Source organism: Loxodonta africana, chromosome 2 (genome assembly GCF_030014295.1).
Source record: "Loxodonta africana isolate mLoxAfr1 chromosome 2, mLoxAfr1.hap2, whole genome shotgun sequence".
Classification (NCBI taxonomy): domain Eukaryota; kingdom Metazoa; phylum Chordata; class Mammalia; order Proboscidea; family Elephantidae; genus Loxodonta; species Loxodonta africana.
Window position 1 is genome coordinate 143,065,138 of NC_087343.1, and position 24,642 is coordinate 143,089,779.

The 24,642-nt window shown below is 41.1% G+C and overlaps 1 protein-coding gene across 3 annotated transcripts in view; it reads right to left on the minus strand.

The window, feature by feature from the left end:
- COMMD10 (COMM domain containing 10) overlaps nt 1–23,064 on the minus strand; it is a 265,137-nt gene extending 242,073 nt beyond the window's left edge. For 2 of the 3 annotated variants that reach the window (XM_010590508.3, XM_064276099.1), the window contains exons 1-2: nt 22,953–23,064; nt 21,140–21,230 (exon numbers count right to left, since the gene is read on the minus strand). In XM_010590508.3, the coding sequence (XP_010588810.2) occupies nt 21,140–21,230; nt 22,953–22,993 (132 nt within the window). In that variant the 5' untranslated portion in view covers nt 22,994–23,064. Of the gene's footprint in view, nt 1–21,139; nt 21,231–22,611; nt 22,700–22,952 lie in introns of those variants that run through there. The other variant, XM_010590514.3, reaches the window with a different exon arrangement.
- Nucleotides 23,065–24,642: the final 1,578 nt, after the last annotated feature.

Genomic DNA, 24,642 nt, shown 5'->3' on the forward strand with positions numbered 1-24,642 from the left:
AAGGGAAAGACAACAAACAATATAGGGGAACTCAGCACAACCTGACCAAGGCAAAGTCATAGAAGCTTCCAAGACACATCCAAGCACCTTGAGGGACCAAGCTACTGGGGCTGAGGGCTGGGGACCATAGTCTCGGGAGACATCTAGGTCAACTGGCATAACATAGTTCAAAAGGAAAATGTTCTACATTCTATTTTGGTGAGTAGTGTCTGAGATCTTAAAAGCTTGCCAGCAGCCATATAAGATACATCTATTGGTCCCATCCAGTCTGGAGAAAAGGAGAATGAAAAAAAAACCAAAGACAAAAGGAAAATATTAGTTCGGAGGACTAATGGACCACATAAGCCACAGCTTCCACTAGCCTGAGCTCACATGAACTAGATGATGCCTGGCTACAACCACCTACTGCTCTGACAGAGATCACAAAAGAGGGTCCCGGGCAGAAAGCGAGAAAAATGTAGAAGAAAATTCAAATTCACAAAAAAAGACCAGACTCACTGGTTTCACAAAGGTTGGAGGAACCGCTGAGACTATGGCCACCAGACAACCTGCTAACTCAGAAATGAAGCCACTCCTGAAGTCCACTTTTCAGCCAAAGATTAGACAGGCCAATAAAACAAACTATAACACATGTGAGGAACATACCTCTTAGTTCAATCAAGTGTTCAAAACCAAATGGTTGATACCTGCCCAAATGCAAAGATGAGAAGGAAGGAAAGGACAGGAAAACTGGACGAATAGACAGGAAACACAGGGTAGAAAGGGGAAGAGTGCTGATATATTGTGAGAACTGCAACCAATGTCACAAAACAATTTGTGTATAAATTTTTGAATTAGAAACTAATTTGTGCTGTAAACTTTCACCTAAAGCAAAAAAAACTAGAAAAAACAAAGATGAGGGAGAGGGTCAGAGACATAAGACAGAACAAGAAATAGGAGAGATTCAAATATTGAGAAGGACTGAATCCACCACTGCTGGTTCTGAAGACTGAGGAAGGAGGCCACAAGCCAAGAAATTCAGGTTGCCTCTAGAAGCTGGGGATGGTCCTCAACTGACATTCAGCAAGGAAACAGAAATCTCAGTTTTATAACTACAAAAGACTGAACTCTGTTAACAATCCAAACAATTAGCAAGGAAACAGGTCCTCCCCTGGAGCCCCTAAAAGGGAAAACAATACTGCCAACAACTTGATGATAGCCTAGTGAGATCCATGTCAGATTTTCAGTACTGTAAGATAATAAATTTGTGTTGTTTAAGCCAAAAGAATAAATAAATAACTTGCTCCAACTATGGCCCTGGGTGTGGAAACATTAAATTTAAATCCCTCCATTTGCTCCCAAACAGCAGCAGGTCAACTTCTTTCTATCTACCAAAAGCAACCCATAGGTATCTGGGAAAGGAGACATATTCTTCTTTATTTATCCCCTAAATGGGAGAAAATTAAGCACCGGGTTTATAAAATTAGAAAGTGTCTATGAAACTTAAATTTAAAAATGGAAAGTGGATGCTATTTTTTCTATAAATTTAAACAGCATGTTCCATAAACATACATACACAGCCAGAAAGGAAAAAACCAAAACCAAAAAACCAAACCGGTTGCGGTCAAGTCGCTCCCAACTCATAGCAACCCTATAGGACAGAGTAGAACTGCCCCATAGGGTTCCCAAGGAGCCCCCAGTGGATTCCAACTGCCGACCTTTTGGTTAGCAGCTGCAGTTCTTAAACACTACACCACCAGGGTTTCCAGACAGGAAAAACAACACTTAAAAAGAATAAGCTCGGAGGCGGGGGCCAAGATGGCTGACTAGGTAGACGATACCTCGGATCCCTCTTGCAACAAAGACTCGGAAAAACAAGTGAGTCGATCACACACATGTCAATCTACGAACCCTGAACAACAAACACAGATTTAAAGAGTTGACCTGAGTGACAGAGACAGAGAACGAACAACTACGGGGAAGCAGAGACTATTTTCGGAGCCTGGAGCCAGCGTCCCAGTCAGGTAACCTTGGCGCTGGGCTTTGGAGGGGACGCAGAGGAGCTGAGCACGACATCCTGTCACAGCGCAAACATGGGGTGCAGCCCTAACCCCCTGAACTGACCTCGGGAGGGGGCCCAACTGGTCTGCGCTGGCAGCGCTGCGACATGGCTGGCGGGAAAAGAAGACCCCGGGAGGCAGTGACTGGTTTTGGAGCCGGAAGTGCAGCGTCCCAGCCAGGGAACCTTGACGCTGGGCTTTGGACTGGACGCAGGGGGGCTGAACACAACATCCTGTGACGGAGCAAACACGGGGCACAGCCCTACCCCACTGAACTGACCCCGGGAGGCGGCGCAGCCGGTCCGCACGGGCTGAGTGGCGACGCGGCTGGCGGGAGAAGTCCCCGGGAGGCAGCGACTGGTTCTGGAGCCAGGAATGCAGCGTCCCAGGCAGGGAACCTTGGCGCTGGACTTTGGACTGGGCACAGGGGAGATGAGCACAGCATCCCGTGACGGAACAAACACGGGGCACAGCCCTACCCCCCTTAACTGACCACGGGAGGGGGCCCAGCCGGTCCTTGAGGGCGGCGCGGCAACGCGGCTGGCGGGAGGAGAAGTCCCCGGGAGGCAGCGACGGTTTTTGGAGCCAGGAGCGCAGCGTCCCAGCAGGAGAACATTGACCCTGGGCTTTGGACTGGCAGCGGATGAACTGACCGCCGGCTTCTGCGGGCCTAACCCTCGGGGGCAATCTCTACCCAGCCAGCACACATAGGCGACACACCCCTCGGGAATCTCAGATAAAGCAGTCATCACAAGTAAGATAAGTAATTTTGTCTATATTCCGGGGTGCTACTCTCTCCTGTTTTTCTCAACGCTCCCCTCCCCTTCCCAGGCAGCTTCATTAACGTTGGAATTTCCAGAGCCAGAGGGAGAACTGCTCCACGGCTTTTCTCTTCACTTTTTTTTTTTTTGGTCTTTTCCTAACCCATTCTTCCAGCCTGAGAGAAGCAACCACAAAAAACCCAGGGACCAAAAATCCTTCCCTAATTGGACTAAAAACACAGACCCAGCTCCAGCCAAGCATATGTGATCCATATCTTGGCCTTTCATCCCTACAGGGAACAAGGTGGCTATTATAATGCAAAGGCATTTCTGATAGGGATCTGACCGCATTTCTTTTAAGTGGATTAACTAGAAAAACAAGTTTCCCAGGTCTGATATCTCTGCTTATTGAACAGAGCCCTCACTGACCCACAACAGAGAACTGAGGGCTGAAGCTCCCCTCAGACGACATAGCCTCCTGCCTTAGCGGTCTAAGGAGGGTGACACCTACCAATCTGTAGAGGTACTTGCATTGGGGGCCTAAGGTACACCAGCAGAGCCCTCCCTCCAAGGTGCTTTAGGAATAGAGACACACCTACCTCACTGACACTTGGGGGAAGCCTGTCAGCATCCTGCGCCCCCTGGAGTCTGAACCCCAGCTGCTAATAGAATCTGGTGCATACAACTATCACCACTACTTCTCGAGGTGGATAAGTGTTAGGGTGCATCACACACTTGATGACCCAAAATCAGATTCTACTCAAGAATAGTGAATGGACTGAGGCATATACATCTGATGACAGCCCAATCCAGCTGGTAATAGGTCATAAGGAAGTCAAGGGCTACAACAATCAAGACAGCACAATCTAGTAGCCCATCCAAGTATACTGAAAGAAAACAAGATAAGACTCAGTGAGCAAATATAGAATAAATCACTACAACATCTTAGTGATGGCTCGGAAACAGCAGTCGATATCAAACCACATAAAGAAGCAGACCATGACAGCTTCTACAACCCCCCAAACAAAAGAATCAAAATCTTTCCCAAATGAAGATACAATCCTGGAATTATCAGACACAGAATATAAAAAACTAATTTACAGAATTCTTCAAGACATCAGGGATGACCTCAGAAATGAAATAAGGCAAACTGCAGAAAAAGCCAAGGAACACACTGATAAAGCAGTTGAAGAACTCAAAAAGATTCAAGAACATAGTGGAAAAATTAATAAGTTGCAAGAATCCATAGACAGACAGCATTCAGAAATTCAAAAGATTAACAATAAAATTACAGAATTAGACAACGCAATAAGAAGTCAGAGGAGCAGACTCGAGCAATTAAAATGTAGACTGGGACTTCTGGAGGACCAGGGAATCAACACCAACATAGCTGAAAAAAAATCAGATAAAAGAATTTAAAAAAATGAAGAAACCCTTAGAATCATGTGGGACTCTATCAAGAAGGGTAACTTGCAAGTGATTGGAGTCCCAGAACAGGGAGGGGGGACAGAAAACACAGAGAAAATAGTTGAAGAACTCCTGACACAAAAGTTCCCTGACATCATGAAAGACGAAAGGGTATCTATCCAAGATGCTCATCAAACCCCATTTAAGATGGATCCAAAAAGAAAAACACCAAGACATATTATCATCAAACTTGCCAAAACCAAAGACAAACAGAAAATTATAAAAGCAGCCAGGGAGAAAAGAAAGGTTTCCTTCAAGGGAGAATCAATAAGAATAAGTTCAGACTACTCAGCGGAAACCATGCAGGCAAGAAGGTAATGGGACAACGTATACAGAGCACTGAACGAGAAAAACTGCCAACCAAGGATCATATATCCATCAAAACTCTCTCTGAAATATGAAGAAGAAATTAAGATATTTACAGATAAACACAAGTTTAGAGAATTTGCAAAACTAAACCAAGACTGCAAGAAATGCTAAAGGAGATTGTTTGGCCTGATGACCAATAATATTGGGTACCAGCACAATACAAGGTCACAAAACAGAACGTCCTGATATCAACGCAACACAAATAGGGAAAGCACAAAAACAAACAAGATTAATTCTAAAAAATAAATAAATAAACAAAATAATACACATAACAGGAAATCATGGAAATCAATAGATAAACGATCACAATAATCAAAAAGAGGGACTAAATATAGGAGGCATTGAACTGCCAGATGGAGAGTGATACAAGGCGATATAGAACGATACAAGTTAGGTTTTTACTTAGAAAAATAGGGGTAAATAATAAGGTAACCACAAAAAGGAATATCAATTCCATAACTCAAGAAAAAAGCCAAGAAAAACGTAACGACTCAACAAACATAAAGTTAAACATTATGAAAATGAGGATCTCACAAGCTACTAAGAAAAATGTCTCAGCACAAAAACGCATGTGGAAAAATGAAATTGCCAACAACACACATGAAAAGGCATCAAAATGACAGCACTAAAAACTTATTTATCTATAATTTCGCTGAATGTAAATGGACTAAATGCACCAATAAAGAGACAGAGAGGCACGGACTGGATAAAGAAACACGAGCCATCTATATGCTGCCTACAAGAGACACACCTTAGACTCAGAGACACAAACAAACTAAAACTAAAAGGATGGAAAAAAAATATATCAAGCAAACAATAAGCAAAAAAGAACAGGAGTGGCAATATTAATTTCCGACAAAATAGACTTTAGACTTAAATCCACCACAAAGGATAAAGAAGGACACTACATAATGATAAAAGGGACAATTGATCAGGAACACATAACCATATTAAATATTTATGCACCCAATGACAGGGCTGCAAGATACATAAATCAAATTTTAACAGAATTGAAAAGTGAGATAGACACCTCCACAATTACAGTAGGAGACTTCAACATACCACTTTCAGAGAAGGACAGGACATCCAGTAAGAAGCTCAGTAGAGACACGGAAGACCTACTTACAACAATCAACCAACTTGACCTCATTGACTTATACAGAACTCTCCACCCAACTGCTGCAAAATATACTTTCTTTTCTAGTGCACATGGAACATTCTCTAGAATAGATCACATATTAGGTCATAAAACAAATCTTTGCAGAATCCAAAACATCGAAATATTACAAAGCATCTTCTCAGACCACAAGGCAATGAAGCTAGAAATAAGTAACAGAAAAACTAGGGAAAAGAAATCAAATACTTGGAAAATGAACAATACCCTCCTGAAAAAAGACTGGGTTATAGAAGACATCAAGGAGGGAATAAGGAAATTCATACAAAGCAACGAGAATGAAAATACTTCCTATCAAAACCTCTGGGACACAGCAAAAGCAGTGCTCAGAGGCCAATTTATATCAATAAATGCACACATACAAAAAGAAGAAAGAGCCAAAATCAGAGAACTGTCCCTACAACTTGAACAAATAGAAAGTGAGCAACAAAAGAATCCATCAGGCACCAGAAGAAAACAAATAATAAAAATTAGAGCTGAACTAAATGAATTAGAGAACACAAAAACAATTGAAAGAATTAACAAAGCCAAAAGCTGGTTCTTTGAAAAAATTAACAAAATTGATAAACCATTGGCTAGACTGACTAAAGAAAAACAGGAAAGCAAACAAATAACCCGAATAAGAAACGAGAAGGACCACATCACAACAGAGCCAAATGAAATTGAAAGAATCATTTCAGATTACTACGTAAAATTGTACTCTAACAAATTTGAAAACCTAGAAGAAATGGATAAATTCTTGGAAAAATACTACCTACCTAAAGTAACACATTCGAAGTAGATCAACTAAATAGACCGATAACCAAAAAAGAGATTGAAACCATAATCAAAAAACTTCCAACAAAAAAAAGTCCTGGCCCAGATGGCTTCACTGCAGAGTTCTACCAAACCTTCAGAGAAGACTTAACATCATTACTACTGAAGGTATTTCAAAGCACAGAAAAAGATGGAATACTACCCAACTCATTCTATGAAGCTACCATCTCCCTGATACCAAAACCCGGTAAAGACATTACAAAAAAAGAAAATTTTAGACCTATATCCCTCATGAACATAGATGCAAAAAATCCTCAACAAAATTCTAGCCAATAGAATCCAACAATACATCAAAAAAATAATTCACCCTGATCAAGTGGGATTTATACCAGGTATGCAAGGCTGGTTTAATATCACAAAAACCATTAACGTAATCCATCACATAAATAAAACAAAAGATAAAAACCACATGGTCTTATCAATAGATGCAGAAAAGGCATTTGACAAAGTTCAACACCCATTTATGATAAAAACTCTTACCAAAATAGGAATTGAAGGAAAATTCCTCAACATAATAAAGGGCATCTCTGCAAAGCCAACAGCCAGCATCACTCTAAATGGAGAGAACCTGAAAGCATTTCCCTTGACAACGGGAACCAGACAAGCATGCCCTTTATCACCGCTCTTATTCAACATCGTACTTGAAGTCCTAGCCAGGGCAATTAGGCTAGACAAAGAAATAAAGGGTATCCAGATTGGCAAGGAGGAACTAAAGCTATCACTATTTGCAGATGACATGATCGTATACATGGAAAACCCTAAGGAATCCTCCAGAAAACTACTGAAACTAATAGAAGAGTTTGGAAGAGTCTCAGGTTATAAAATAAACATACAAAAATCACTTGGATTCCTCTACATCAACAAAAAGAACACCGAAGAGGAAATAACCAAATCAATACCATTCACAGTAGCCCCCAAGAAGATAAAATACTTAGGAATAAATCTTACCAAGGATGTAAAAGACCTACACAAAGAGAACTATAAAACTCTGCTACAAGAAATTCAAAAGGACATACTTAAGTGGAAAAACATACCCTGCTCATGGATAGGAAGACTTAACATAGTAAAAATGTCTATTCTACCAAAAGCCATCTATACACATAACGCACTTCCAATCCAAATACCAATGTCATATTTTAGGGGGATAAAGAAACAAATCACTAATTTCATATGAAAGGGAAAGAACCCCCGGATAAGCAAAGCATTACTGAAAAAGAAGAAGAAAGTGGGAGGCCTCACTCTACCTGATTTCAGAACCTATTATACAGCCACAGTAGTCAAAACAGCCTGGTACTGGTTCAACAACAGACACATAGACCAATGGAACAGAATTGAGAACCCAGATATAAATCCATCCACGTATGAGCAGCTGATATTTGACAAAGGACCAGTGTCAGTTAATTGGGGAAATGATAGTCTTTTTAACAAATGGTGCTGGCATAACTGGATATCCATTTGCAAAAGAATGAAACAGGACTCATACCTCACACCATGCACAAAAACTAACTCCAAGTGGATCAAAGACCTAAACATAAAGACTAAAACGGTAAAGATCATGGAAGAAAAAAAAGGGACAACCCTAGGAGCCCTAATACAGGGCATAAACAGAATACAAAACATTACGAAAAATGATGAAGAGAAACCAGATAACTGGGAGCTTCTAAAAATCAAACACCTGTGCTCATCTAAAGACTTCACCAAAAGAGTAAAAAGACCACCTACAGACTGGGAAAGAATATTCAGCTATGACATCTCAGACCAGCGCCTGATCTCTAAAATCTACATGATTCTGTCAAACTCAACCACAAAAAGACAAACAACCCAATCAAAAAGTGGGCAAAGGATATGAACACACATTTCACTAAAGAAGATATTCAGGCAGCCAACAGATACATGATAAAATGCTCCCGATCATTAGCCATTAGAGAAATGCAAATTAAAACTACGATGAGATTCCATCTCACACCAACTAGACTGGCATTAATCCAAAAAACACAAAATAATAAATGTCGGAGAGGCTGCAGAGAGATTGGAACTCTTATACACTGCTGGTGGGATTGTAAAATGGTAGAACCACTTTGGAAATTCATCTGGCGTTATCTTAAACAGTTAGAAATATAACTACCATAAAAAACCCAGAAATCCCACTCCTCGGAATATACCCTAGAGATACAAGAGCCTTCACACAAACAGATATATGCACACCCATGTTTATTGCAGCTCTGTTTACAATAGCAAAAAGCTGGAAGCAACCAAGGTGTCCATCAACGGATGAATGGGTAAATAAATTGTGGTATATTCACACAATGGAATACCACGCATCGATAAAGAACAGTGACGAATCTCTGAAACATTTCATAACGTGGAGGAATCTGGAAGGCATTATGCTGAGCGAAATGAGTCAGAGGCAAAAGGACAAATATTGTGTAAGACCACTATTATAAGATCTTGAGAAATAAAAAGAACGGAGAAGAACAGATATTTTTGTGGTTACAAAGGGGGGAGGGAGGGAGGGAGGGAGAGGGTTTTTTATTGATCAATCAGTAGATAAGAACTGCTTTGGGTGAAGGGAAAGACAACACTCAATACAAGGAACATCAGCCTAATTGGACTGGACTAAAAGCAAAGAGGTTTCCGGGATAAAATGAAAGCTTCAAAGGTCAGCGGAGCAGGGGCTGGGGTTGGGGGAACTTGGTTTGAGGGGACTTCTAAGTCAATGGGCAAAATAATTCTATTATGAAAACATTCTGCATCCCACTTTGAATTGTGGCGCCTGGGGCCCTAAATGCCAACAAGCGGCCAGCTAAGATACATCAATTGGTCTCAACCCACCTGGAGCAAAGGCAAAGGAAGAACACCAAGGTCACACAACAACTAAGAGCCCAAGAGACAGAAAGGGCCACATGAACCAGAGACCTACATTATCCTGAGACCAGAAGAACTAGTTGGTGCCCGGCCACAATCGATGTCTGCCCTGTCAGGGAGCACAACAGACAACTCCTGAGGGAGCAGGAGACCAATGGGATACAGACCCCAAATTCTCATAAAAAGACCATACCTAATGGTATGACTGCGACTAGAGGAATCCCAGAGACAATGCTCCCCAGAACTTCTGATGCCACAGGACAGGAACCACCCCCGAAGACAACTCATCAGGCATGAAAAGGACTGGTCAGTGTGGGGGAGAGAGATGCTGATGAAGAGTGAGCTAATTAAATCAGGTGGACACTGGAGAGTGTGTTGACAACTCTTGACTGGAGGGGGGATGGGAAGATAGAGAGAGAGGGAAGATGGCAAAGTTGGCACGAAACGAGAAACTGAAAGGGCTGACTCAATAGGGGGAGAGCAAGTGGGAGAAGGGAGTAATATGTATGTAAACCTACATGTGACAGACTGATTGGAATGGTAAATGTTCACTTGAAGATTAATAAAAATTAATTAAAAAAAAATGCTCAAAACAGGGAATCATTGAAGTCAATATGTAAAAGATCACAATAATCAAAAAGAGGGACTAAATACAGGTGGCATAGAACTGCTATATGGAGATGGATACAAGGCGATATAGGACAATACAAGTTAGGTTTTTACTTAGAAAAATAGGGGTAAATATTAAGGTAAACACAAAGAGGTATAACAACTCCATAACTCAAGATAAAACCGAAGAAAAACATAACGACTCAGCAAAGATAAAGTCAAATACTATGAAAATGAGGATCACACAATTTACAAAGAAAAACGTCTCAGCTCAAAAAAGTAAGTGGAAAAATGAAATTGTCAACAACACACATAAAAAGGCATCAAAATGACAACACTAAACACTTATCTATAATTACGCTGAATGTAAATGGACTAAATGCACCAATAAATAGACAGAGAGTGTCAGACTGGATAAAGAAACACGATCCATCTATATGCTGCCTACAACAGACACACCTTAGACTTAGAGACACAAACTAAAACTCAGAGGATGGAAAAAAATGTATCAAGCAAACAATAAGCAAAAAAGAAGAGGAGCAGCAATATTAATTTCTGACAAAATAGACTTTAGACTTAAATCCACCACAAAGGATAAAGAAGGACACTATATAATGATAAAAGGGACAATTGACCAGGAAGATATAACCATATTAAATATTTACGCACCCAATGACAGGGCTGCAAGATACATAAATCAAATTTTAACAGAATTGACAAGTGAGATAGACATCTCCACAATTATAGGAGGTGACTTCAACACACCACTTTCGGAGAAGGACAGGACATCCTGTAAGAAGCTCAATAGACACACGGAAGACCTAATTACAACAATCAACCAACTTGACCTCATTGACATACAGAACTCTCCACCCCACTGCTGCAAAGTATACTTTTTTTTCTAGTGCACATGGAACTTTCTCTAGAATAGACCACATATTAGGTCATAAAATAAACCTTTGCAGAATCCAAAACATCGAAATATTACAAAGCATCTTCTCAGACCACAAGGCCATAAAAGTGGAAATCAATAACAGAAAAATTAGGGAAAAGAAATCAAATACTTGGAAACTGAACAATACCCTCCTGAAAAAAGACTGGGTTATACAAGACATTAAGGAGGGAATAAGGAAATTCATAGAATGCAACGAGAATGAAAATACTTCCTATCAAAACCTCTGGGACACAGCAAAAGCAGTGCTCAGAGGCCAATTTATATCAATAAATGCACACATACAAAAAGAAGAAAGAGCCAAAATCAGAGAACTGTCCCTACAACTTGAACAAATAGAAAGTGAGCAACAAAAGAATCCATCAGGCACCAGAAGAAAACAACTAATAAAAATTAGAGCTGAACTAAATGAATTAGAGAACAGAAAAACAATTGAAAGAATTAACAAAGCCAAAAGCTGGTTCTTTGAAAAAATTAACTAAATTGATAAACCATTGGCCAGACTGACTAAAGAAATACAGGAAAGGAAACAAATAACCCGAATAAGAAACGAGATGGTACACATCACAACAGACCCAACTGAGATTAAAAGAATCATATCAGATTATTACGAAAAATTGTACTCTAACAAATTTGCAAACCTAGAAGAAATGGATGAATTCCTGGAAAAACACTACCTACCTAAACTAACACAATCACAAGTAGAACAACTAAATAGACCCATAACAAAAAAAGACATTGAAACAGTAATAAAAAACACCCAACAAAAAAAGCCCCGGCCCGGATGGCTTTACTGCAGAGTTCTACCAAACTTTCAGAGAAGAGTTAACACTACTACTACTAAAGGTATTTTAAAGCATAGAAATGACGGAATACTACCTAACTCATTCTATGAAGCCACCATCTCCCTGATACCAAAACCAGGTAAAGACATCACAAAAAAAGAAAATTACAGACCTATATCCCTAATGAACATAGATGCAAAAATCCTCAACAAAATTCTAGCCAACAGAATTCAACAACATATCAAAAAATTAATCCACCATGACCAAGTGGGATTTATACCAGGAATGCAAGGCTCGTTTAATATTAGAAAAACCATTAATGTAATCCACCATATAAATAAAACAAAAACCACATGATCTTATAAATTGATGCAGAAAAGGCATTTGACAAAGTCCAACACCGATTTATGATAAAAACTCTCACCAAAATAGGAACTGAAGGAAAATTCCTCAACATAATAAAGGGCATCTATACAAAGCCAACAGCCAACATCACTCTAAATGGAGAGAGCCTGAAAGCATTTCCGTTGAGAACGGGAACCAGACAAGGATGCCCTTTATCACCGCTCTTATTCAACATTGTGCTAGAGGTCCTAGCCAGGGCAATTAGGCTAGACAAAGAAATAAAGGGTATCCAGATTGGCAAGGAGGAAGTAAAGTTATCTCTATTTGCAGATGACATGATCTTATACACAGAAAACCCTAAGGAATCCTCCAGAAAACTACTGAAACTAATAGAAGAGTTTGGCAGAGTCTCAGGTTATAAGATAAACATACAAAAATCACCTGGATTCCTCTACATCAACAAAAAGAACACCGAAGAGGAAATAACCAAATCAATACCATTCACAGTAGCCCCCAAGAAGATAAAATACTTAGGAATAAATCTTACCAAAGATGTAAAAGATCTATACAAAGAAAACTACAAAGTACTACTATAAGAAATTAAAAAGGACATACTTAAGTGGAAAAACATACCTTGCTCATGGATAGGAAGACTTAACATAGTAAAAATGTCTATTCTACCAAAAGCCATCTATACATACAATGCACTTCCGTTCCAAATTCCAATGTCATTTTTTAATGTGATCGAGAAACAAATCACCAACTTCATATGGAAGGGAAAGAAGCCTCGGATAAGCAAAGCATTACTGAAAAAGAAGAAGAAAGTGGGAGGCCTCACTCTACCTGATTTCAGAACCTATTATACAGCTACAGTAGTCAAAACAGCCTGCTACTGGTACAACAACAGACACATAGACCAATGGAACAGAATTGAGAACCCAGATATAAATCCATCCACATATGAGCAGCTGATATTTGACAAAGGCCCCGTGTCAGTTAATTGGGGAAAAGATAGTCTTTTTAACAAATGGTGCTGGCATAACTGGATATCCATTTATAAAAGAATGAAACAGGACCCATACCTCACACCATGCACAAAAACTAACTCCAAGTGGATCAAGACCTAAACATAAAGACTAAAATGATAAAGATCATGGAAGAAAAAATAGGGACAACCTCAGGAGCCCTAATACAAGGCATAAACAGAATACAAAACATTACCAAAAATGATGAAGAGAAACCCAATAACTGGGAGCTCCTAAAAATCAAACACCTATGCTCATCTAAAGACTTCACCAAAAGAGTAAAAAGACCACCTACAGACTGGGAAAGAATTTTCAGCTATGACATCTCAGACCAGGCCCTGATCTCTAAAATCTATATGATTCTGTCAAAACTCAACCACAAAAAGACAAACAACCCAATCAAGAAGTGGGCAAAGGATACAAACACGCACTTCACCTAAGAAGATATTCAGGTAGCTAACAGATACATGAGAAAATGCTCCCGATCATTAGCCATTAGAGAAATGCAAATTAAAACTACGATGAGATTCCATCTCACTCCAACAAGGCTGGCATTAATCCAAAAAACACAAAATAATAAATGTCGGAGAGGCTGCGGAGAGATTGGAACTCTTATACACTGCTGGTGGAAATGTAAAACGGTACAACCACTTTGGAAATCTACCTGGCGTTATCTTAGACAGTTAGAAATAGAACTACCATACAACCCAGAAATCCCACTCCTCGGAATATACCCTAGAGAAATAAGAGCCTTCACACAAACAAATATATGCACACCCATGTTTACTGCAGCTCTGTTTACAATAGCAAAAAGCTGGAAGCAACCAAGGTGTCCATCAACGGATGAATGGATAAATAAATTGTGGTATATTCACACAATGGAATACTACGCATCGATAAAGAACAGTGACGAATCTCTGAAACATTTCATAACATGGAGGAACCTGGAAGGCATTACGCTGAGCAAAATTAGTCAGAGGCAAAAGGACAAATATTGCATAAGACCACTATTATAAGATCTTGAGAAATAGTATAAACTGAGAAGAACACATACTTTTGTGGTTACGAGGGGGGGAGGGAGGGAGGGTGGGAGAGGGTTTTTTACTGATTAATTAGTAGATAAGAACTGCTTTAGGTGAAGGGAAGGACAATACTCAATACATGGAAGGTCAGCTCAACTGGACTGGACGAAAAGCAAAGAACTTTCCGGGATAAACTCAAGGGCGGGGATTTGGGGACCATGGTTTAAGGGGACTTCTAAGTCAATTGGCAAAATAATTCTATTATGAAAACATTCTGCATCCCACTTTGAAATGTGGTGTCTGGGGTCTTAAATGCTAACAAGCGGCCATCTAAGATGCATCAATTGGTCTCAACCCACCTGGATCAAAGGAGAATGAAGAACACCAAGGTCACACGATAACTAAGAGCCCAAGAGACAGAAAGGGCCACATGAACCAGAGACTTACATCATACTGAGACCAGAAGAACTAGTTGGTGCCTGGCCACAACTGATGACTGCCCTGACAGGGAGCACAAAAGTGAACCCCTGAGGGAGTAGGAGATCAGTGGGATGCAGACGCCAAATTCTCACAAAAAGACCATACTTAATGGTCTGACTGTGACTAGAGGAATCCCGGCGGTCATGGTCCCCAATCCTTCTGTTGGCCCAGGACAGGAAACATTCGCGAAGACAACTCATCAGACATGAAAGTGACTGGACAGTGGGTAGGAGAGAGATGCTGATGAAGAGTGAGCTATTTGTATCAGGTGGACACTTGAGACTGTGTTGGCATCTCCTGTCTGGAGGGGGGATGGGAGGATAGAGAGAGTTGGAAGCTGGCAAAATTGTCACAAAAGGAGAGACTGGAAGGGCTGACTCATCAGGGGGAAAGCAAGTGGGAGTACGGAGTAAGGTGTATATAAACTTATATGTGACAGCTTGACTTGATTTGTAAACGTTCACTTGAAGCTCAATAAAAGTTAATAAAAAAAAAAAAGAATAAGCTCTATATGAACTGACACGGAATTATCTCTGATAACAGTGATAAGTGAAAAATATAAGTAGTAGGATAATAGACACAGTACAATGCCACTTACCTAAAAACACATAAACAAAAAACTGCCCATTTATACGTATATCGCATGCACATCTGTACTGATGCATGAGAAAAGATATGGAAGGATACTCACCAAACCGGTAACAAATGTTACCTCTGAGGAGGTATAGCGGTTTTATTATGTCCACAAACTCCTTCCTTCAAAGATGGAGCCCAATTTCCTTTCCCTTGAATGTGAACTAGACTCAGTGACTTACTTCTAACAAACAAAATATTGCAAAAGTAATAATGCTATGTGATACCCCAAGCTAAATCATAAAAACAACAGCATCCACATGACTCTCGCTCTCTTGGATCACTTGCTCTGGAAGAAGCCATGTCCTGAGAAGAGGACCATGTAGACAAGAACTCAGGCCTCTAACCAACAGCCAGCACCAGCTAGCCATCTTGGAAGGAAATCTCCAACCCCAAACTTAGATGATAGCAGCCTCAACCAACATCTGATGGCTACTTTAAAAGAAACCGCCACCAAGCCACTCCTGAATTCTTGACCCACAGGAACTGAGAAAGGTAATAAACATTTATTGTTGTTTTAAGCTTCTAAATTTTGAGATAATTCGTAATTCAGCAATAGATAACTAATACAGGAGGGAACTAAAATGGGGGTGGGGGTGACGAGATGAGGCAGGAGTTAGCAAAGAGGGCACTTCAGTTTGTCTATGCTGTTTAACTTTTTTTAAAACAAAAACTTTACTAAAATATTTGTGAAATGTAAAATGTTATTAAAATTCTTAATTTACACACTCTTAAGTATGTTGAACTTAAAGGGCACAAAAAAAGCACATTAAAAATCCATTCTTCCAAGTTTTTTTTTTCTTTTTTGAGGATAAATTCATTTTCTTGAAAGGCATGATTAGGGAATTAATCTCAATTTCACTTATAAATGAAATTAGGTCACATTCCTGAGAAAGTGACAGAGGTCTTCTACTCTATGATGACGGTAAATTATCTAAAGTAATTATGAATGCAATTAGACACAAAACTCAGAGCATGGATTTAGAGACAGAGAGCACTGGGGTTCAAAGTCCAACCTCTGACCACATACATATACACACACACCCCGCACAATGAAGAACACATGATACCAGTACTCTACAGACAACGCAATTTAAACTGTGTATAAACCATTCTTACCCAATAAACCTATTTGGGATGAACCCTTTATCTTATATTAACTACAAAATACACATATTTTCAGAGATCAACTACCCTCTTCTTTTTTACCCACGTACCAAACCAAAAGCCACTGCCATCAAGTGGATTCCGACTCAGAGGGGTCCTACAGGACAGAGTAGAACTGCTCCATAGGGTTTCCAAGGCTATAAATCTTCATGGAAGCAGACTGCCATATCTTTCCCCCACAGAACAGCTGGTGGGTTCAAACCTCAAACTTTCGGTTGGCAGCTCAGCCACGGCACCAGCAGGGCTCCTCATATTAACTACAAAACCAACCAACCAACCCTCTGCCGTCGAGTTGATTCCGACTCATAGCGACCCTACAGGACAGAGTAGAACTGCCCCATAGAGTTTCCAAGGAGCGCCTGGCGGATTCAAGCTGCTGACCTTTTGGTTAACCATTATGCCACCAGGGTTTCCATATTAACTACAAACTAAACACATTTTCAGAGATTAACTACCCTTATCTTTTTTGCCCATATAGGTGAGGTCAATTCTTTGTGCCAGACGATCCTGCACATTTCTAGACATTTAAAGTCCCTGGACATTAAATGTCAGCAGGACCCTCCATGCATCGTATCAACCAAAAAATCCCCACGCATTTCTTTGTGATGGGATTGACAACTGTGATTGTCCTCTATATAGATATGAGACTTCTTTGTCATAATTAGGGAATATAGTATTACCCACAAGCAAATCTGTCACATAAATGAATGTTTATCTTAACTTTTGAAAGAAATCTTTCTAAAATGTATGGAACCCACCCCTTAACTTTTGTCAAACAGTATATTGGATTAAACTAATTTCTGCTAATAATTCCTGTAACAGTTATGAATATCAGAGTTCTGTGTACAGTATTCCAAAGAACTGCTGAGACATATTGATGATTTTTCACTCAGACTTCCATGCTTTTATTTCCTGAGTCTGATTTTCATAATTCTTCCATTTCATTCCATGATCAGCAATCATTCCCTGAAACCGCCTACATCCCCCATTATAGTGGCACCATCACCCGTCAGTTTGCTGTTTCTAGTGTACCATGGCACTCAGACAGCTGACTTCTCAGAATTGGACACACAACATGGTTACATAAACACACAGGCCTGAGAGTCTCTCCTATGGAGCAAAGTACATGAGTTTTATTTATTGCATGAATTGTGGCAGTTATTTTTGAAGCTCAGAGACCGTAAATGTTTATTCCTAAGTTCTGAGCTATGGAAATTCATCTGACTCCACTCCGTGTTTCCTGATGCAGGCCCTGTTAGCATGCTGTAGGGATGATTCTTTGTCCAGGACTGTCCTGCACACTTTAAGACATTTCAAGTCCCTGGGCATTAAATACCAACAGCATCCTGCAACCACTGCAACAATCAAAAATAAATAAATAAAATCCCCATGCATTTTTATATCCTGGGACGGGCTGAGAAGATGGTCTGTGAAAAAAGAACTCCCAGACCATGCTCGGGCATGCCCATATCCTATACCTAAGCTGTCTTAGTTTCTCCATGTTAATTCCTACTAGGGATCCCTAGGAACTAGTCAGGGCAACAAATACCAACTGCCCATGAGCAGATTTCTTCTGTCTTCAAATCAAAGTGCCAAGATGATAACATTTACAATAAAACCAAATTCCTAAACTTCTTCCCCAACCTGCCGGTATCAGGCTTCACTGTCCTAAGGGTCTACTTATGTCAAGGCAAAAGCCAGTTTGAAAGACTTAAAGTACTAAGCAGAAAGCTGCCAAGTCCTGACATTCTCTGCAAATTTTACTTGATAAGAGCCCCTATCACAATAAGAGGCCCTCTGGAAAAACATCCCTCGAAGCTGTCCAAAAAAAAATTTATACTTTCCTTCACTTTCTTTCTTAGCAGGCAAATATTCACAGACAAATGTTTCTGTCCTCAACTGCTTCATCTCTCAACCACCACACCTTGTCAGGTTCACTCCCCTACCTCTGATGGTACAGCATTCAAGCACCTCTGTAGACTGCTTTGGCCACTCAGTTACTCTGAGGTAGATATTAATTTATTCTCAACTCCAGAGGTAAATGAGAAGGTCAAAGACAAACAACACATCACAATTTTCCCTGCAAATGCTCCATTCTCCCTCAGCATGAAAAACAAAAGATGTGTATAAGAGTTTTCTGTCCCTTATTGTTCTACATATTTAAGAAGATGGTCGCCAGCTCAGGAAATCAGAGCAGAGCTTCGGTTATCTATTGCTTGCATCATTCACTTGTGGACTGATTTATATATTGTTTCATACTATCATTTAACTCTTTCCTAAGGTCTAGTGTAATGGGTTAGGAGCCTTGATGGCACAATGGTTAAACCACTCGACTGCTAACTGTACCTGAAAGGTTGTCGATTTGAACCCACCAGCCACTCCACAGGAGAAAAGACCTGGAGATCTGCTCACGTAAAGATTACAATTTAAGAAACTCTACGGGGCAGTTCTACTCTGTCTTATAGGTAGCACTGAGTGAGAATCGACTTGAGGGCAATGGGTAATCTTTACAGAAGAAGGCTGCCACATCTTTCTCCTATGAAGCAGCTGGTAGGTTTCAACCACTGACCTTACGGTTAGCAGCTGACCACTTAACCACTGTACCACCAGAGCTCCTTAGAAGAAAGCTAATGTAGATATATTAATATTAGATAAAATAGACTAACAAAAAATTATTAGGGATGGAGAGGATCACTACATATTGATAAAAAGTTCAATTCACCAGCAAGATGTCAGTTCTAAAGGATCTATCATTTATAGGACAAGCAGACAAAATAAGGTATACAACTTACACTGGAACCGACCTACAATGGAGTCATTGGAACGGAACCCTGTAGTAAGTTGGGGGCTAACTAGAGTTTCCTCAGCAAAGGAGGGAAGCAAGTCCTTTGCAGGTAAGAGGAAGAGCATAAGCACAGAGAAAGTCAAAAGAGTTCCTGGCACGTTCTAGTAAAAGAGCACAGCCCAGTGTGACTGGAGCAGTGACAGAGTGTACAGAGTGTAGGTTGTGCCCATCTTATAGTGGGTATTATACACAATATTGGAAACCCTGGTGGCGTAGTGGTTAAGTGCTACAGCTGCTAACCAAAGGGTCAGCAATTTGAATCCGCCAGGTGCTCCTTGGAAACTCTATGGGGCAGTTCTACTCTGTCCTGTAGGGTCGCTATGAGTCGGAACTGACTTGACAGCACTGGGTTGGGGGGTTTTATACACAGTATTAGCAGCCCTGGTGGTGCAACAGTTAAGCACTGGGCTAATAACCAAAAGGCTCGCAGTTTGAACCCACCCAACTGCTCCACAGAAGACCTCGCAATCTACTCCCTATGGCACACAACAACAACATACACAATATTAAGGAGTTTGAACTTTTTTCCACAGGTCAAGGGACAGTCACTAGCGGCTTCTGACCACCATAGAGATATGATCAACTCTTTTCTTAGGAAAAAAATATTTAGAAAGATAATCAGAATAGTATCATGAAGAAACAATAAGAAGGGAGAAGACAACAGGCAGGGATACCAGCTTAAAGGTGATTACTGTAGATATAATAACGATCTGAACTAGGACTGTGAGTAGAACTTGAATTTAAGAGACACTTCCGAGAGAGAAATGGCAGAGCTCTGACACTGACTCCTGGCCAGGAAAAAGGAGAGGAAAGAGAAAGAGTCTGGCTCTTGTTAGATGATGACGCCTGGCACCATGCACAACAGTTAGTGGGTGCTCCGTAAACATGTGTTGGATCCAATTAAATTTTCATAACCTGACAAAATTAACTTGGATGACCAGTGAATTACTGAACAATATGTCCAAAACAACCACACCTTTGAAACAAAAAGTGGAAGAGAAACAAATTTAAGTGAAAGATTAGATGCTGGTTGATAACATATACCACCGAATTATTTTTAAGAGGAAGAAAAAAACCATGAAATGAGAATTTTCCCAGAGAATGTTCCACAGAACATTAGTCCCAAAATATATTCCATGACAAAACAGTTCCAGGGTCAAACACATTTGGAAAATGTTGCACACCAGAGTCATATCTAAATATTCAATGCAAACACTAAACCAAAATCTACTGCCATCAAGTTGATTCTGACTCATAGCAACCCTACAGAACAGAGTAGAACTGTCCCGTAGGGTTTCCAAGGAACGGCTGGTAGATTTGAACTGCCAAACTTTTGTTTAGCAGCCATAGCTCTTAACCACTGTGCCACCAGAACACCACTACAAACACCAGCATATGAAATACTCCTAAAAGTTCTAATTGAAAAAAAAAAAAAAAAACACTAATATTACTTAAAACAGAGTTTCCCAAACATTTTGACCCTGGAACATTATCAAATCTTCCACAGACTTAACGTTCCAGAGAACACATTAGGGAGCTACAAACACCAGCATATAAAATACTCTTAAAAGTTCTAATTGAAAAAAAAAAACACTAATATTACTTAAAACAGAGTTTCCCAAACATTTTGACCCTGGAACATTATCAAATCTTCCACAGACTTAACGTTTCAGAGAACACATTAGGGAGCACTACACTCCACAAAAAGTTCCCCAAGTAGAAACACAGAGTTTCAGTGAAATCAGAAGGAAGCATTACAAGCTATACAAACACAAAAGTACAAACCTTCAGGTGAAGTTTTTGAAGAATTCGGGTGAGCAGCCGTGGAAATCTTCCAGTATCTATCGCATTGATCAGTGACACTGCTTTTTTCATGCTAAATAAATTCATAAAACAAAGTTTTAAAATGAGTTTCCCAAGTTGAACTGTACTTGCTATAGTAGTCTATCAGTTTTCATTTCAACAACTCTGACAATACAGAAAACAGGGCAATCTTGAACATTTCTAAAAAAGATATCCCCAAGAGACACTTCTGTTAAAAAGGTCCATTTGGCAACTTTTCTCTTTCTTTTGGGCAAAGCAAACTACTAATGAAATCCTGCACTCTGTGTGCAATGGTATTAATTGACCAGTGGGTAGTTGTGTGTCCACTTAACCCAATATTGAACTCTGAAAGGCATGGACGGAAGGGAGCAGTGATGAGGACAATGACACCAAAAACAAAAAGAAAAATACTGTATGGCAAATACATGGAATTAAAAAAAAACTATAAAATCATTTGGGAGTCGGTAAGTACATTCAAAAAACCAAACCTACTGCCATCGAGTCGATTCCGACTCACAGTAACCCTATAGGGCAGAGTAGAACTGCCCCTAGAGTTTCCAAGGAGCGCCTGGAGGATACGAACTGCCAACCTCTTGGTTAGCAGCCATAGCACTTAACCACTACACCACCAGGGTTTCCACTAAGTACACAACTGCTTTAAAACCGTGCTTCAATTGTTATAATCAACTTCAAATAATATGGTAAGAACAATTCTACTGCACCATACTGGATACGGTTTACTGATTCAGTGTGTAGTATCAAGGACGAGTCAGAACTCAAGGAGTCCAGGAAGAAGGAAAAACTTTAAAAATGACAATTCTCTTCTTCTGGAAGATTCCTGCCCAATTCAGACACAAATAAGTTATTTCCCAATTTATTTGCCCACATACTTCAGTATTTGTTCCATATCCACACACCACCTGCATTATTTATTTTTCATTAGGAAGGAGCCCTGGTGATGCAGTGGTTAAGAGCTCCGCCGCTAACCAAAAGGCCTGAGGTTCCAACCCACCAGCCGCCCCTTGGGAGAAAGATGTGACAGCTTCCGTAAAAAGTTACAGCCTTGGAAACCTCATGGGGCACTTCCACCTGGTCCTGTAGGGTTGCTATGAGCCAGAACTGACTCGATGGCAATGGGTATTTTTCATTTAGTTGAGTTCATTTTTACTTAATTTTATTTTAAAAGGGAACTTTTTATCATCACAGTGGATGGTCAACATTACCTACCACAAATAGAAAATGACCCCAAACAAAAGCAATGTTACCACAGTCTGGCTAGATACTGTCACCAGCTGAAAACTCCTGGCCTGCGGTCTATTCTATCTTGATTTAAAGGGGGTGTTAACCCCTACTATGTATTCAAGACCCTCTGGCACCCATGTGAATCGGTTCTCAAAATCGGAAGGTCTCAAAGAAAACTGAAAACGAAATACCTTTCCACGTAGCTCAGTGTTACTCAGTGTAGCGTCTGGGTACTTCTGACCGCATATTCTGAGACCAATGACACAAACCACACTTTCATACAAACCTCAGCCGACCGGCGCACCGCGCGCCCCACGGAGACCAGCCCGCGTGAAGGCAGAGGCGCCCCGCGCACCCACGCCCTCCGCGGGTCTGCATGGCCTGCGTTACGCGCGCTCTGCAGCCCCGCGCCCACTCCTACCCGCCCCGGCCCGCTCGGCGCCAAGACGTCGGGCAGCGAGGGCATCTGTGCGCCAGCCCCGTCCGCGCCACCCTGCAAGCGCTACCGCTAAGTGCCGGGGCAGACGGCTACCTGGGGGTCTCTCGCAGGACCAGCGCCGCTGACGCCGCCATGACCGCAGCTCACTCGCCCGCCGCCGTCTGTCAGCTGTGCGCAGCCCAGCCAATGGCGGCTCGGGCGGACGGGAAGCCGGAAGGCTCAAGCCTCACAGCGGCCGCTTGGCCTCAGGCCCTTGGGGTCGGACCTCCCGAGTCCTGTCTTGCTGTCAGGGAGAGGCGAGGGAGCGTCACCATTGTAATCCCCACCACTCCAACTGTGTCTCAGTTAAAGCTTTGTAACTAGAACAAGCTATAACTATATGTTGTTTTTGTTGGATGCTGTCAACTCCATTCTGACTCAAAGCAACCCCTGTGAACTGCCTCATAGGTTTTCTTGGCTGTAATCTTTACGGAAACAGATCGCCAGGTCTTTCTCCCACAGAACCACTGGGCGGGTTCCTCTCAGTGAGCAGCTAAGTGGTTAACCATTGTGTCACCAGGGCTTCTTACAACTATAAACCAAAAAAAAAAAAGTTGCTGTGAAGTGGATTCCAACTCCTAGCGACCCTGTAGGACAGAATAGAACTGTCCCATAGCGTTTACAAGGAGTGGCTGGCGGATTTGAACTGCCAACCATTGGGTTAGCAGCCAAACTCGTAACTACTGCGCCACCAGGGCTTCGTATATACATACACGAAAGTGTCTATGTGAACATACATTTTTACATAAATGTTTATATATTTACGTATGTAAATATAGTAAATCTATATATATATATACATTTTTAAGAGGGAATTTTAAAAAGTAGTTGCTGCTGAGTCAGCTCTGACTTATGGAAATGCCGTATGTGTCAAAGTAGAAATGTGCTCCGCGGAGTTTTGAAGAGCTGATTTTTCTGAAGCAGATCACCAGGCCTTTCTTCTGAGACACCGCTCAGTGGATTTGAACCCCCAGTCTTTCACGTAGCAGCTGAGCACGTTAACCATTTAACACCAGCAGAGACGCAGAGACTCCTTTAATAGAGAATAGAGGAAGTTTAAGAAAACCCCTCACACACACACTTGCTAAGGGGCGGGTGGTGGAAAGACAGCTGGTGCTTCCTGCAGGGTGGCCAGAGTGCCCTGCATTGTCCAGCAGGGGAGATAGTGCTGCCCACTCCATCCTGGGCAATGTGCAGTCAGCCCCTCCTATATTTGCATCCCCAGAGCTCTGCAGGGCATCACCTGGGGCTTGTAGTTTGTACGTTTATTCATTCACCAATATCTATTAAGCACCTACTATGTGCCAGGCATATAGTAGGTGCTGGGGATACTAAACACCAAAATTCCTGCCTTCTGGGGTTTACTGGCACTTTGAATAGACAAGTATTTGCTGCGCCTCTCTTTTGGGCCAGCACTGAGCTAGGCACTGCATAGGAGGGGAGATGAATAGCCACAGAGACTGTCATTAAGGTATCTCACAGGAGCATAGGAGAGACAACCAAAACCAAACGTGTTTGGTTCTCCTTTGGACAAAAGCATGTAGTGCATTAAAGCGATTCAGAGGTGGGAGCAATGATAGGCGTCGCTGGGAGGTAGGAGCAGGAAAGCCTTCCTAGAGCAGGTGGTATGTGCAGTGGGCCTGCAGATGAGGAGGGTGAGAGCATGCGTTTCAAGGTGAGGGAGGAAAGTGTGCAGAGCCTTTTGAATGGCCTTTGGAGAGCAGTCAGGAAATAAGGCTAGAAG